Consider the following 16,512-nt stretch of genomic DNA (forward strand, 5'->3'; position numbering starts at 1 on the left):
GTCTTTTTTAGCTGTTCCGTCGTCATTTCCTGCTATCTTCTTCATAAAGTCAGTAGGCTTGTTTGAGACAAGCAAGACCTGCGCAGACCTGCGCAGTTGCGATCAACGTCTTGCTAGTGCGTTGCATGATGGTTAGTCATTTTGTCCGACTTGCTCTGGAGGCTCGCCCACATGAGACTTTGAAATCTCGCGGGACAAAGACGCCCGCAGCCTTGAGAGCGAGGCGAGGCGAGTTGGCGCAGTTGCTCTCCACGAGCTGCGGAAGCGAAATGCTTGATGGGAAACGGCTCGCTGGTATCTCGAGCTGAGCGCTCATTGGTGGTTTTTACCACGTGCTGCTGATGAAACTCTCCAATTGGCTGGCAAAAGTTTGTTGTTGTTTTGTGTCAGTTTTACGTCGCCACATCCATTCCCATTTTTCATCATTGTTCCACAATGTTTATCATCATGAAATTAATATCTATATATTTTATACTATACTGCTTACCGTTTTCATACTTTATATATCTTAGCATATTCATACACACTGTTCATACTGCTCACAGGCTGATATCTAGTGTATTCATACCACTGTTTATTCATCATTCAATTCATTCTATATGTTATTCTGTAGATTGTGTACATTACTTTCCACTTCATGCTTGTTGCACCTGGTTAGAAGCTAAACTGCATTTCGTTGTCTCAGTACCTGTAATATGTGCAATAACAATAAGTTGAATCTAATCTTGAGCAGGAACAAATGTATTTACTTAGTACATATCTGACATTAACGATTAAACACATTGTGCATTCTTTATAAATGCAAACCGAGGCAAGCCGACTCCGGAGGTGGCGGTATGCACCTTAAAGTTGTTTGCAATCCGCCAAAAAACCGAGAGAAGAAGATGAAGAAGCCGTCTCCGAGCTGTCCGACTTCAGGCGAGCTTTTTGACACCTCCCCCGGCTGCGATCGGCTACTCTCGTCTACTTTCGAGGCGAGCCGCAATGTGTCTCAAACAAGCCTAGTCAGAATGAATGAATGGGCGTTTCTTTGACTATTTATAGGCAAATATGGGCGTTACGTGAAGCCCGCAAAAGCTGCACCGCATTTCGAGTCGATTGTGATTTATAAAGGGAAACCGGCGTAGGAAGTGCCGTACGCACTTTCCTCGCCGGTACGCAATGTTTGGTGAATCGGAAAATGTCGGAACATTTCTGTACCTATTTTTTGGATTTCTACTACGTAAGCAACCTTCCCACGTGAATCCTACGCACGGCGTTATAAATGAGGCCCCTGGTCTTATGTTGATAAAAAATATATATTTTTAAACTCTTTGTCTCCTGTGACCATTTGAACCCTGACCAATTATTGTACAGATTTATATTCTAAATATCAATATATTTCTATTGAAAAATGTGTGTTTTGTTTCAGATAAAGCCTTTTGAACTTCCTTGCGTTAATGAAATGATATCTCACATTCCCAGCAGCTTGTCTGGCAGAGGGATCCAGTTTCATTTTGGATTGAATCTGCTGTTTGAAAGCCATGGATCTCCACTAGAGAGTTCTCCCACTGTGGGGACGTGTTGCTTTTTCTTGCAGGCAGTTTGATCTTGGATAACGCTTTTCTTTTATTTACTATAAATATCCTACTACGTTACGGTTTTTACCTTTTTCAGTTTATGTCGCGGAATCAGCTCATTTTTCAGATGCACACCACTCTGTAGAGGATCTCACTATACTTCGTGTCATTGCTAGTTGAGTGTATGTGTCTACTACAATCTGTGAGAGTGACAAGGGATTACGTCACTCACAGAGTTAAATGTGTCTCACTGTCTCTCTTCCTGACAGACTGTCTGCACTGTTACTGTTACACCCCATCTAAAAGGCACACAGCTTCACATAGTTTGCATAACCTTTCGTGTTACATAACAGTTAAGATACAGTGTGTCAATCATGTCAAGCAGCTCGGGGTGATTGAGAAAGTATGAAGTCTAACAGTGACAGTTTTCTGAGTTAAATGCTGGCTCCAGCTGGTTGTTGTCTGGAACAGGGTCTATGGATTGGGTAAAGTAACCAATAGGCTAAACGGCAATAAGGCCAACAGATTTTACATCTAGAGATCCATTGAATAGTGTTTTATTTCCTTGACTTTGAAGTTTACCATTCATAGGTTGCCAAAAATGAAAAGGATGCAACGAGAACCCTTAAGCATCTGTATGAGACTTACATAACTTTCAAATAACTCAATAACCAATTCACTTCAATATAAGATGCTCAAAGCTAGGGGTCAGAAAGAGTCCGTAGGGAGGAAGACGGTGTGGGTGGATGGGTAAAAAAAACACAGCCTTTCCCCAGGACAATACTGTTGTGGTCCCGTGTATCAAACCAAAAGTCAGCGCTGACGTATTTACAGTACATAACTTACATACATAACTTACACACATAATGTAACTTGAATACCAAAACACTTATTTTAACACAAATCCCAATTTCCTAAACCTAACCTATTATTTTAGTTTTTTAAACCTAACCAAGTTTACTTTTAATTCACAAAACTAACCGTGCTTTTACAACTGTCATCATAGATTAACGTGTAGGGCTTCCTAGTAAAAAATCCCAGCCAAAGGGGTTCTGATCAATAGGTCTGCATGTGATGAAGATGGGTATGGGTTGAGTAAACTATAAAGTATTGTGTTGGAAGATATATTAGGTTCTATGTAACACGTCATTTCGAACTGTGGCTTAACCTCTCAAAAACGACGTTTGCTCTGTCAGTGTGACATTTGAGAGGCTTTTAATGATCTTAGACATCTCTATCGAGGTGAAAGAGTTGAAATTACACACAGTAGCAGTCCAAAATATTGGCTCCTTTTAGCTTCAATTATGCCCTTTCAAACTAATTAAACAGATGAGAAAATCACATTTCCTCAGCGGACAACAACCATTAAAACGTTCCTGTCAGGGTAGATTTGGAGCCATCTCATAGACTTTGACCTTGGACACTATTTTCACAGTCTTTTCTCAATGAGTTGTGTTGAACCTCATGTGGTTTGCTAACTTATGGGCGTCCAGCACAGAGAAGATGGTGAATGGTAGTGTTTTGTACGGACACGGGTCACCGATCAGTGCCTTATGGGGCGCAGACTGTGTTTTGAGGTCATGGTGTGGAAAGCAGCTTTTCCTCCTGCCAGCTTCCGCAGCCGAGTCCCCGGGCGGTGTTTTGTGTTGGGCGATGCTGCTGTTTCAGACCATCAGGGTGTTTACTTTACCCTCTCCGTTCTCCACACACTCTTACAGGAGGAGCCAGACAGAGCAGCTCAATGCTTTGTGGCCCTCCTCTCAGCTAGAAAGTAAGGAGAATGCTATTCATTGTGGTTATTTCTGCAGCACACACACATTTCAAACTTATAGGCATCAATATAAGGAGAAATATAATTTTCCGATAGAGATACTTTTATCCCGGGACTTAAAAATAATAAAGTAGTTCAACTTGTTTGAAAAGCTAGTAATCCTACTTTTAATTTAAAAAACAACAATATATTTCCACATAGAGTGCAACATGATTAGTTATCAAGCATGCAGAGACGTTTAACGGGTAAGCTTTACGCCAGGGATTCATATTTGAAACATATAGCTTAAAGTAATGGGTAGGCAGTGTTAGTGCTTAGCTTAAATAAATCAATTCAGGGTTCAAGTTAGATGAGAGTAACCAAACTACACTAACACACTAATAGCTAAATAGCTAAACATTTATCAATGGTGATGAAAGGAGAAATGTGTTAAGACAAACCACTAAAAGTGTGGACAAACTGTTAAATACACTTAAAGTAGCTAAATAGATGTAAAAAAGGGTAGCTTTAAGTAATGGATGCATTGCTAAAAGTAATGATTATGTCCGTGTCTATAAAGGATTACCTGATACTTCTACATCTATCTAGGCTTCTTCTGTCAAAGGATGATCGGAATCACTGTTGTTGAAAGACAATATCAGATTCAGAATCTTTTTCATTGCAATGTCATGTTTCACATACAAATAATTTGCTTTGGGGTATTGCTGTATAACATAAACATAGCAGAAGAAAAGAGACACATAGAAATGGAATAGAAGAAAAACAAATACAACAACAATGCTACAAATATATGTATAATATAACTGGGATATTATTGGAAAGAGCTATGCAGTTGTAAGAAGTGGTAGTTTCATACAGAAATGTGCAATAATTCACATTATCAGCATATGAGCAGTGGTTTTATGTTAGCTTGACAACTGTAAAAGTACCAGAGGGAGGAATTTTCCTCTGACCCAAATGTGGACAGGCCAAAACGACTTAATTTCACAACAATATTCCCACACTAAATATGTGAAGCACATATTGTTTTCCTTTTTTATCAGTCATCATCTGTGTGCTGTCAATGAGCCATTAAGCAATTTCCCACCATTTCAAAAACCTGGCTTAAAGAAAGACCCTCATCATCCGAATGGACAGTGATGATGGATTTAAAAAGGCATGAGCCCTGACATCGTGAGATAATGTGCATTAGCTCTGGATACTGTAGATACATGAGGATTTTTCTCTGAGGATTTGGCATTTGTGTGTGTTTTTCTGTCTGTTAAAAAGCATAACAGGCACTCCTACTTCATTGAACTTGTCGGGGTCAAAGGTCATGAGGATGACAGCTCCTGTGCAAACACAGAATGGCAGAAAATGAGGATTGGAGGAAGGACAGGAATAATGGCCAGCTGAAATGTTTTTCGTAACCTTCATGTTGACAGAGATTAGGCGTTACTGCCAGTCTGGCTGTCTGCTCTGATTCGTCTCATGAAGTTGTTTTCCAACTTAGTCAGATTGTGGGTCAACCTTTCAGCCCCAATTCTGCCTTTTCTCCATTATAGCCTCATTGTTCTGTTTTCTGGCAGTGACTCATGTCCTCCTGGCTTCAGGTAAACACACACAGCAGGCTCCACTTGTTTCTATTACTCCCACACACATCCAGTTTAAACGTGTCCAGGTCCTCACAGTCAGACATTACTGCTGTGCAGACATTTGTTAGACTCTTCAAATGATTTTCCCAGTGTGCATTTCAAGCACACCACTCTGTAAATGTGTAGCTATATGCAGATGTGTGTCATCGTATAGCCACAAAAGGGAAGACGTGTTTAACTGCTCGATGTTTTTGGCCTAGTGACCTCTATATGACCTCAGAGCTCTTTTTAAGGGAGGAAAAGATACTTGTAGAAAGAGTATTGCAGGTATTTATATAGGTATATATCTATATAAATAAATAATCCAATATATAAAGTTATTTATTTTCAAAACTCTAAGTGGTAGTGAAAACAACACATTCATTAAGTGTTATTACTTGTATTTTTTGTTCTTCCTTTAAAACATCTATAAGCTGTTGACTAATCACAACAGAGCTGGCCAGCTAACCAATCAGAGAAGACTGGCCTCTGGTTTCAGACAGAGGGTGAAAAGAGGTGCTGCAATATTGTGAGCATGCTGATGTTTCTATTTAGCTCAACACAACCACTTGTGTCCAAGTACAGCTTCATGTAGCTGTTAGCTTGGCTGTACTTTTCTTCTGCCATTGTTACTGGTGTTAAGTTGAAACCAATGCTGACAGTGAACCCTTTCTCATCCCTGACATATGAAAGCCTTTTTATGTGACACCTTTATGTATATATCTCACTATATTTTAACAATATATCATACTGTTTCTTCCACAAGCAGTGACCTGGGTTGGCTTCTTACTTTACGAGCAGTGATGTTTTTACTGTCACGGAGGAAGTGATGCACCCCATACTATAACCAGATGGGTAGGGTAGGAAAGACTCGGAGGACACTGATGCAAGGGAGCGAAGAAAGGAAGGATGAAGGGTTGGTGGGAGGGGTGATACAAAGATAAATGAATATTTGGGGAGCCTCAAGGGTCCAAAGTAAACTCCCTGCAGAGGCCCTGGGATCCGGGCTCAACATTAAAGTCCCAGGTGCCGTCAGTATTGAATAAAGTCTTGGTCAGAAGAAAGAAAGGCAGAATGGAAAAAGCAGCTTTACTTCAAACGTCTCTTAGCTTCAAGCTGTTGTTCCCTCGAATCCCAGATAAGACGTTTTTATAAGTACAAAGTGTTCATGTGTTATTTTAGTTCTTATGCTGCCATTTTGATTGGACCGATTTAAGTGACATATTACTTGATAAAATCTAGCATGGTATAACACTTGGGGAGTTAGAAAGTAGAAGAAAACGTTCCAGTGCAGATGCCTTTTGAATATGCAATAGTTCTATGTTATTTTTCTTTTAACTTTCTTTCTTTTATTTGTTTTCCTGTGTTCCAGGGGGCTCTTCATTACTATTCATGACAGAGGCCACATTTCAACAATACTCCAGAACTGGCCAGAAAAGGACGTCAGGGTAAATAACATCACTCAAAAATCTGCCGTGAAGTCTTATAGCAGTATTTGATATTCATGTTGTTCACTCGTTTCACACCCCATGGCAAATGAATCATATTCTGTACAATTGCACCAAGAGTGATAATTCCTGTTCCATACTATGATGTTAAAGGACAAAGATTAGCTCTATGGACTTCAAGACAAGATAACCTTAACTGCCTTAAAGAATTATCTTCAGTGACGGATGGCCACAGTTAACATGATATCAGTTATAGACTGTTAAACTTATAATAGCAATCCTTTACAACATGTTGTTCTCTGTGGACATGCTTGCTTTGTATTGTTTTTTTTTGTTTTTTGGAAATTCAATGTAAAATATGAGGACTACTTGCTTTGTACAATGCAAATCATCAATGTGAGGCTTCTCTCTGTTTTATTGTTCAGAGCTCACTGCTTAGTGGAGTTGTCCGGCGGCTAGTGTAGCAAAATGCTTTATTTTGCGTCAACGGAGGGACTGTGAAGGATGTAAAATGCTGGCAGTTGAGCTTCGATGCTTACATGGAGAAGAGCCGTACATTGTGCATTTGCAAACCTAAATCCCCAAATGCATTGCATTGATACAAAGCCTATTGAAAATAGGGAGGGAAAAGTGATTACTTAATAGTTTAAAGTTAGGAATCACATCCATTAGCTTTTGGGCTAATTTGTAATCAGTGCTTTCTTTATTTAAAGGTTAGTCATCTCATACTATCTCAAACAATAATGACTACAGTAAATCTAGTCCATTGTATACCTGTGGATGATTTCATTATTGGTTCTCTTGACCTGCTGCATTGGCCAATTTCCCAAAAGCCTGAATTATTCCCTTTATCTTCTGTATAGAGCAACTATGTGCAAGTCATAATCTCGTCATATTTATAATGACGAAACTAGTACGCATTCCTGGCATGTCAAATATACCTGCAGCCTCAGCCACCTGTTCACAGCTGTCAACAGCATGGCATTTAGCTGGGATCTCATTGCCAGGGTGGTCTTATCGTAAACTCACCCAATATGGCTTACTCTTACCTTATCCATAGAGAGAAGGAACATTGGAGCTGAGCTAGTCATCCATTAATAGGTTGAGCTGCCTCAGTCACATAAGTGAGAATAGGGTGATAAAAAGCTCTTAATGGTGTAAAGTATGGTCATTTATAGTTTTAAAAAATTCAAATGGGAGCACTAATGACATTCTGGACTTGAAACCTGTCAGATTGTGGTGAAAACCAGGCTTTAAAGGCTGTGCCAGGGTATTCTGCATCACACATATGGTGGAAAGATAAAAACGTTAAGAATTCGGAACATTTCAAATTAAACACTTCTGCTGGGATCATTAAGTGTTGCACAATCGATTTGTTTCATGCTGTGGAATCAACTTACAGGAATGTTTTTCTTGCCTAATGATTAAAATTAGTGGAAAGCCAGCAGAGTGTAGGAGGGCCTGGCTTACACTGAGGAAGAACATGTGTTTCTGGGTAGCAGGGTGGATTTGTTTTGGTGAGGAAGGTTCGACTTAATGAGACATGGCGGCAGAACTGCTGCTTCATTTAATTCCTCATTAAATTGTGCATAAAAGATACATTAAATCTAATTTAGGAATATGTATAAGCACAAGGATTTAAATTGACAAAATGGTTACTGTGGCTGCTGCAGTACTGTATTGTTTATGGCTGACAGTAATGTTGATTTGCAGGCGGTGTGTGTGACGGACGGAGAGAGGATCCTGGGGCTGGGGGACCTGGGCTGCTGTGGTATGGGGATCCCAGTGGGAAAGCTGGCCCTGTACACAGCCTGTGGAGGTGTGCCGCCACAGCAGTGCCTGCCTATCATGCTGGATGTGGGCACAGACAATGAGGTAAGAGCTGAGGTCTAACGGATCATTCACAGAACAATAAGCACCGGACTTTACGATGTAGGTTGGTTGGGTGGATCGTTGGTTTGTTTGTCAGCAAGATTACGGAAATACTACTGAAAGGGTAAAGGGTGTAACCAAGAAAGAAACAATTAGTTGGAGCAGGCCCAAATCACAGGGTTAACACACACATCATTTTTCACTTACGGATACCGCCTTGTTTGAGGTTGCACTTTCCGAATGTCCTTTTAATTATAAAATGTTATTTTTACAATACTTACATCAGTGGTAGAAAGTAGTATCTAATCATTTACTCGACCCAAGTATAATGTAAATTATTGTTATTTTTGACACCTTGTATTTATATACTTCTTCACAGCCTTTCAATAAACACATGATGAGATATGATCTACTCATTATAATCTGTTTCAAGAGAAATAACTAGTCATACATCATGCAGTGCTGTAAGGCTCAGGGTTCGTACGGTCATTGAAAACCTGGAAAAGTCATGGAAATTCAAAATGCAAATTCCAGGCCCTGGAAAAGTTATGGAAAACAATATTTTCCCCAAAGTTTTGGAAAAGTCATGGAAATGTAACTAAAGTTGCATCAAATATAATTTACATTTTATCTAATCGCCGAAATAATCTGCGGTCGCGAGCTGTTATGTGCCATCATGACGCGCATGGTGTTATTTTTTAATATATGAAGCGCGAGCTGTGTGCTCGAGTCTTCCTGCCTGTCGGCTGAACTCTGCTGCTGGATGAGGGTCAGTTTAGCTACATTAGCTACGGTGCGTTCGTTAACTGTGCGGAGTCACTGTGGCACAGACTGCACCGCTGGTGAACAGCTGTTAGAACGGGCCGTTCAGGTGTTCAGAGCAGAGCGGCAGAGCGTGATGTGAACTATAGGTTACTTACGTAACCCCAGGTCTCAGAGTAACATGAAGTGAGATGTCTCACTATGGGATGCGCCTCATCGCGGAGCAAACAGAAGCATCAATCTCATTACGCCAATCCTGATTGGCCGGTGATTCTTGACGTCAACGTCAGGGGAAATCACCCCCTATAAGTAGCCTGCGCCACGACGCATGCGTCATTCAAAATAAGCACCTCTTCTCGCTTCACCATAGCAAGGAGGGCCGTCTGGTGAGACATCTCACTTCATGTTACTCTGAGGACTGGGGTTACGTAAGTAACCTATAGTTCTCATTCATAACACTCCGTTCGATGTCTCACTATGGGATATTGTAGCTCCCGTATTGCCAGACGAGCTTATCTCGAAGATCACCGATCAACCAGAATTTAACAGGTGGAGTCCCGACTCAACAAGGTGCCCAGCACTGCTCGGGCCACGCTTGGAGCGGAGACGTCTAGCCTGTAAAAGCGGACAAAAGTGAGCGGTGAAGACCAGCTTGCCGCTGCACAGATATCCTGGATGGAAACACCCTTGAACAAAGCCCAGGATGTAGCCAGGCCCCGAGTCGAGTGAGCCCGCAGACCCAAAGGTGCTTGCAGATTCTGACTCGTATAGGCCAAAGCAATCGCCTCCACGATCCAGTGGGATAGTCGTTGCTTAGTAACAGGCTTACCCTTGTGAGGTTTAGCCCAGGACACGAAGAGTTGGTCATTAAGACGAAGCTCTTTTGATCTGTCCATATATGTGTGCAAAGCCCGGACTGGAAACAATAGATCCCGCTGCTGCTCCCCGGAGGAAACCAGCTGCGGAGGAAATGCCTCAATGTCAATCGGGATACACGAACCAACCACCTTTGGTGTAAAGGCAGGGTTGGGTTTCAACAACACTCTCGTTTGCCTTGGGGCGAACTGAGTGCATGAGGGATGTACAGACAGTGCATGGATATCGCTGACCCGCTTGGCGGATGCCAGGGCCAGTAACAGCACTGTCTTGAGTGACAGATGTTTCATGTCAGCTCCCTCCAGGGGTTCAAATGGGGTCATTTTGAGCCCATTTAAAACCACTGCCAGGTCCCATAAGGGCACCAGCAGCCTGGAGACAGGGAGGAGCCTGCGCGCTCCCTTCATAAAACGGCAAACCAAAGGATGTTGGCTAGCTGTCTTACCCTCAAAGCCCACATGGCATGCAGCAATAGCAGCCAGGTACACCTTGATCGTGGAAAAAGCTCTGTGTTTATCGATCAAGTCCTGTAGGAATGATAAAATCACCCCGACAGGACATTGAAAAGAGATGTGTCCTTCTTGAAGGCACCACTCCTCAAACACCCTCCACTTACAGTCGTAAAGAGACCTGGTGGAGGAAGCTCTCGCACTCTGAATAGTGTTTATCACCTTCTGAGGGAGTCCCACTGTATTCAGATTGTACCACTCACGGGTCAGGCCCATAGTGCCCCGTGCTCTGGGCGTGGGTGAAGGATCGCCCCCCCCGCCTGAGACAATCTGTCCCTGCGTGGTGGGGGCTGCCACGGCTGCCCGCACAACAGCTGATATATCTCCGCCAGCCCGTACATTGCGGGCTAGGGCGGAAACATCAGAGTAAGTGTGTGGCGTTGCTCTTTCACTCTGGCCGGAGTTAAGGGCAACAGAACCAGGGGTGGGAACGTGTACAGAGGACCCGGAGGTCAATCGTGTACGAGTGCGTCCCCGCCTAACGGTGCATTTAAATCGTGCATTAAAGAGAACAGCTGTCATTGAGCATTTTCTCCCCTTGCGAACAGACTTAACGCGGCTCCGCCGTAACGCACCCACAGCGGACTCCCGATCCTTGGATGAGGAGTCCAGTCTGCATAGAGTGGTGCACCCTTTGACAGTAATTCTGTCCCTAGGTGCATAACTCCCGGTACCTGTGTCGTTCTCAGAGAGAGGAGACGTCTGCCGCTCCAAGGGATCAGTTTGTGTGCCAGTGTGTGTGACTGGAGACAACGCAATCTCCCCTGGCGGTTCATACACGATATCGTGTTGTCTATCCTCACGAGGACATGGTGTCCTCTGAGAGAAGGCAGGAAGCGTTTTTGGGTGGGGAACACCGCTAAAAGCTCCGAGTAATTTACGCGTGCCCGCTGGAAGTCTCTGTTCTGGAGACCTCTCACCGGGCGACCTTCGTAAGTCCCCTGTCAGCCCGTCTGACCTGCGTCCGTGGTGACCACCTTCCGTGAAAGGACTGCACCCATAGGCGCGTCCCGCACTGGAAAAGTCGGGTGTAGTGCCACTACGCATTTCATAATCACCAAAACTCTCCGTAAGCCGTGGCGTTCGGAGTTTAGTTTTATTATGAGGCCCATGTTGAGCGGGTGCTTTACGAGGACATTCTCCTCCGTAATCTGACTCCGCTCGGTGGGCATTATAGATAAAACCCTTCTTTCTAGGAGAGAGAGAACCTTTCTCTCCAGAATGTGGGTTGACTCTCTCTGGGTTTATGAAAACAGATAAATTATAACTGTTTTGAGAAGCCCAGGCAGACGTCGTGAGTATCTCCTGCTGTATGCTCCTTAGAGCCAGCTGGGATGTTACTCTTATGGCTCCGACCGGCACTGCGCATGTGCGTGACGGAGGTGCCTTTACAGCTCCAGCCGGCACTGCGCATGTGTGTGCCGGTGGTGCCCTCACGGCTCCAGTCGGCACTGCGCCTGCGCGTGCCGGTGGTGCCCTTAAAGCCCCGGCCGGCACTGCGCATGTGTGTGGCGGTGGCTTCACGGACCCGTCAATAATCCGTCCTTTGAGAGATGCCGTAGCTGCTCTTGAAAGGGGAAGGATTGACGGGCCGTTCGTTACAGCTCTAGCCGGCACTGCGTACGCACGTGGCGGTGGTGCCTTCACAGACCCGTTTATTATCCGCCTTTTGAGAGAGGCCGTAGCTGCTCTCAGAAGGGGATTTATGGTTAACGGACTGTTTATTGTCTTTCTTTAAAAAAAAATTTGAGCTGCGCCCTTGGCCGGCGCCTGGATGCGTCAGCGGAAAATGGTTTATTCAGACAGAAAGATGTGACATGTGTTTGTGCGGACTTGAGGATGACGTTGAGGCATCTCTCGAGGCGGCGGGAACACATTCACGGAGGGGAGAAGGAGGGGCTGTCACGCCGCTCGCTTCTTCTTCCTCGACTGCTGGTCGAAATTCTGGGTTGGCTGAGCCTGAGCTGCAGCCGGAACCGGAGATTTTCTCGGCCAACTTGCCCTCGTCTCCAGCCTGGGCTGGGGACTCGGGATGGGCTGCGACCTCTGCGTCTTCGGTGTTCTAAACCGAGCAGAGTTCGAGGCAGCTTGGGTGTCGTGAGTATCTCCTGCTGCATGCTCCTTACGGCCCCTACACACGGCGGCGTGCGTTGCCGCTTCAACGCTTCTGCCCATTCACTTTGAATGGGGTGACGTCACGATTCGCCGAACTGCATTGTGGGAGCAAAGCGTAGCTTCTCTCGAGGTGCTCGCTGCAAAAGTAGAGCAATGTTCTACTTTTGCCGCCTCGACGGAGGCATCAGCCAATCAAATCCCTCGTATGTAAATCTGACAGTTCAAGCAGTAGCCAATCAAACCGGGTGTATGTTGGGAGAGCCAGACCGCAGTTATTTCCCATATGTCAACAAAAGGAAGAGAAAATGATCGTGGCGGTAGGGAACATACAGGGATACAAACTGGAGGAGCCAGGCATGGGGGGGAAGTGGCAAAGACAGTGGGGGAAACTGGTAGGTTTTCGCTTGTTTGGGGAGTTTATATCCAGTGTATTTCGTTTGAATGGACAGCTAGCAAGCATAGACAGTATATTTAGCCAGCATGGATGTAGCATGAATGCTTTGCTTTGTATGTCCGGGGCGGGACATTCATGTGGTTGGTTGTTGGTCGGGCTGCTCGCGTTGATTCCCCAAGCTCAAGACACGCCCACCGCCAAGCGGCAACGCACGCCGCCGTGTGTAGGGGCCGTTAGAGCCAGCTGAGATGTCATGCTTACAGCTCCAGCCGGCACTGCGCGTGGCGGTGGTGCCTTCACAGACCCGTCAATAATCCGCCTTTTGAGAGATGCCGTTGCTGCTCTCAAAAGGGGAGAAAATTGGTTTTATTGATTTTCTATTCATTTTTTTGAGCTGCGCCCTCGGCCCTCGGCCTGGATGCGTCAGCGGCAAATGTTTAATGACAGAGGAATCAACCAACGTGTGACATGTGTTTGTGCGGACTTGAGGATGGCGTTTAGTAGGGGTGTAACGGTTCACAAACATTTCGGTTCGGTACGTACCTCGGTTTTTTGGTCACGGTTCGGTTCGGTACGTTTTCGGTACAGCAGAATTTTTTTTCACAAAACAAAACATATATATATATATATTTTTTTTTATTATTATTAAACTGTGAATAATGTATTCACTCAAATAAATACAAAATATAATAAAATAAACATTAAGGTGCAGCATTTCAATGAACTGAAATAATCTGTATTTGAACTTTACTGTACACGTACTCACAAAACATAAACTATTAGTTTTGGGTTTTTAATTATTATTAAACTGTGAATATTCACTAAAATAAATACAAAATATAATCAAATGAACATTAAGGTGCAGCATTTCGATGAACTGAAATTATCTGTATTTGAACTGTACTGTACTAGTACCTAAGCAGCCAGTTTGACATTATGACTTGCTTGTCATTGTATTTTCATGTTTTTTTAAAGAAAGATTAACTTTTCCACATTGCTTGCCGAAAGGGCAGATCTGCTGGCACTAGCAATGTATCCTGCTGTGGAGAACACCCTCTCGCTAGGGACAGAGGTAGCAGATACAGCCAGATAGCGCTTTGCTAACATGCCAACATAAGGATATTTGGCGTTTGTAATAGCTTTGGCTCGGTCTGAAGTTTTTGCGAGTGGTGGAGGCTCAAATGCTAGCGGGAGTTGGGTTTGCACTTCAGTCTTTTTTCTTTTGGTACCGGTGATATTCACGTTCGGGTGATGCGGGTGTATTGCCAGCCGCGTAACCAATTTTAGTTGAACAATGCCGACAAACAGCTTTGGTTTGGTCCACCTGTCTTTGTCCGTCATCCTTGTACGTAACTGCGAAACCAAAATGTTCCCAAACCGGAGACTTCAATGATGCTGGAGCATTTTCGAGCTCAACTTTATCTGCGTTCGCCATTAATTTTCGACAGTTCCTCAAATTACTGACTAAATTTGAACGCATCCCTCTGACCAGCTCTCATAGCATGCCCTCTCATCCAATGGAATGACTTGCTCGCTCTATGACGCGATGAGCCCAATGTGAGGAAATTACTCTGAATGCTGCGACGCAGCACCTGAGATTACTTCCAAGAAGTTGTTCACGTTCTCAATTTTTTACGTTTAACGTTATATTCGTTCGGTACACTTCGGTACACACGTGTACCGAACCGAAGCCGAACCCCTAGCGTTTAGGCATCTCTCGAGGCGGCGGGAACACATTCACGGAGGGGAGAAGGAGGGGCTGTCACGCCGCTCGCTTCTTCTTCCTCGACTGCTGGCCGAAATTCTGGGTTGGCTGAGCCTGAGCTGCAGCCGGAACCGGAGATTTTCTCGGCCAACTTGTCTAGTCTGGCCGCAGCGCGCTGACACACGGCTTGTAGGTCCATACTGAGACAGGGCGAAGCTGGTGTGCTATCGCCGAGAGAGCAGCCATCGCTCCCGGCTTTGCAGCCTGAGCTGGTGACACGAAGACGTCGTCTTCTTGCTCATCCGAGTCAGACAGGAGGAACTCAGAGGTGTACTCTTCGTCCTCCATGTAGTCTAACTCCAGGACATCTTCCGCGGGTGAAACCATGGTGAGGTCCAGTCGGGAGCCCCAGCTTGGTATAGCGTGGGGCCCCGTTCCCGCGTTTCTTGCCGCCACCGGATCTCGGCCTGATATGGCGCGGGATTCCGGTTCTGCGGGTGCCGCTGTCGGTGAGCCCCAGACCGCAGTGAGGGGCTCCATCTCTGCGGCAGACGTCCCCGTGTCTTGATTGCCGGTCGGCGGATCAGTGGACATGAGGGGGTCCCGTCCCGACAGGTTAACTTGTTGCGCTAACCTTCGGTGGAGGCTCTTCACGGTGAGGCGGGCACAATGTCCGCACGAGCCGGGGTTGTCGATGGCCTCCTGGGCGTGTTCCAGCCCGAGGCAGGACGAACAGATCTGGTGTGAGTCTGTGCCTGACACTTTCAACCCGCAACCGCAGCGCCGAGCCTCCGAGTTCCTGACTCCTCTGGTGTGAGGGGGAGAGGCATCCATCTCGTTCGCCGTGAGGCGTGGAGAGGGTCCGCTCATGACAGGTACGTTCGAGAAAAAAATGTTTACCGATCTGTCTTTAATCCGGGGGAAAAAAGGACAGCGTGGGTCTTTTTCTCTCAAGGATATTACCTGGTATGGTAATATTCCTGTAATCCTTTTCTCCTCCGTGGAAGAGAGAAGAAAAAAGTGTCCTCGCTACCGTGGTGTCGGTAGTGAGGGAAAAAACACAAGTTAGCAACTGGTGTGTTGCTAACTTGAAGTCAAAACCTTACCTTACTCCAGAGGAAGAACGACGAGGTTGACTATAATACTCTTCTGTGAGAGAATCGGGTAGCCGGCTAACGCCCGTCGACCGAAAATTAGCTTTGGGTTCAGTCTGTGGACTGTTAAGCTAGCCCGGCTACCATTCGAGATGTGCTCTGAAGCGAGAAGAGGTGTTTGAATGACGCATGCGTCGTGGCGCAGGCTACTTATAGGGGGTGATTTCCCCTGACGTTGACGTCAAGAATCACCGGCCAATCAGGATTGGCGTAATGAGATTGATGCTTCTTTTTGCTCCGCGATGAGGCGCATCCCATAGTGAGACATCGAACGGAGTGTTATGAATGAGAACTGAAAAGTTTTTCTGTCGCAATATTATTTAAGGAATCGTTGAGCTAGCTAGCAAGCTAGCATACATTGTCACTATCTGCTAACGTTAGCTTTAGCCTTCGTTTTCTAATAGTTTTTTTCATAGGCTATAAACGGAGGTGGTATAAGTATAGATATTGTGCTAGAGTAAAAGTAGAAGTACTCAGATCTTGTACTTTAGTAGAAGTACTCGGATGTTGTTCTTAAAAGTAGAAGTACTCAGATCTTGTACTTGAGTAAAAGTACAAGTACTCAGGTATTGTACTTGAGTAAAAGTAGAAGTACTCAGATCTTGTACTTGAGTTAAAGTAGAAGTACTCAGAAAAGTAAAAGTACTCAGATCTTGTACTCGAGTAGAAGTACTCAGATCTTGTACTTTAGTAGAAATACTCAGATATTGTACTTTAGTAGAAGTACTCGGATG

At 44.7% G+C, this 16,512-nt stretch overlaps 1 protein-coding gene across 2 annotated transcripts in view; it reads left to right on the forward strand.

Annotated features, from left to right (window-relative positions):
- me1 (malic enzyme 1, NADP(+)-dependent, cytosolic) overlaps window positions 1–16,512 on the forward strand; it is a 144,947-nt gene that overhangs the window by 95,547 nt on the left and 32,888 nt on the right. For both annotated transcript variants that reach the window (XM_034102408.2, XM_071206139.1), the window contains exons 4-5: window positions 6,316–6,391; window positions 8,105–8,266. In XM_034102408.2, the coding sequence (XP_033958299.1) occupies window positions 6,316–6,391; window positions 8,105–8,266 (238 nt within the window). The remainder of the gene's footprint in view (window positions 1–6,315; window positions 6,392–8,104; window positions 8,267–16,512) is intronic.

Source organism: Pseudochaenichthys georgianus, chromosome 16, assembly GCF_902827115.2.
Source record: "Pseudochaenichthys georgianus chromosome 16, fPseGeo1.2, whole genome shotgun sequence".
Lineage (NCBI taxonomy): Eukaryota > Metazoa > Chordata > Actinopteri > Perciformes > Channichthyidae > Pseudochaenichthys > Pseudochaenichthys georgianus.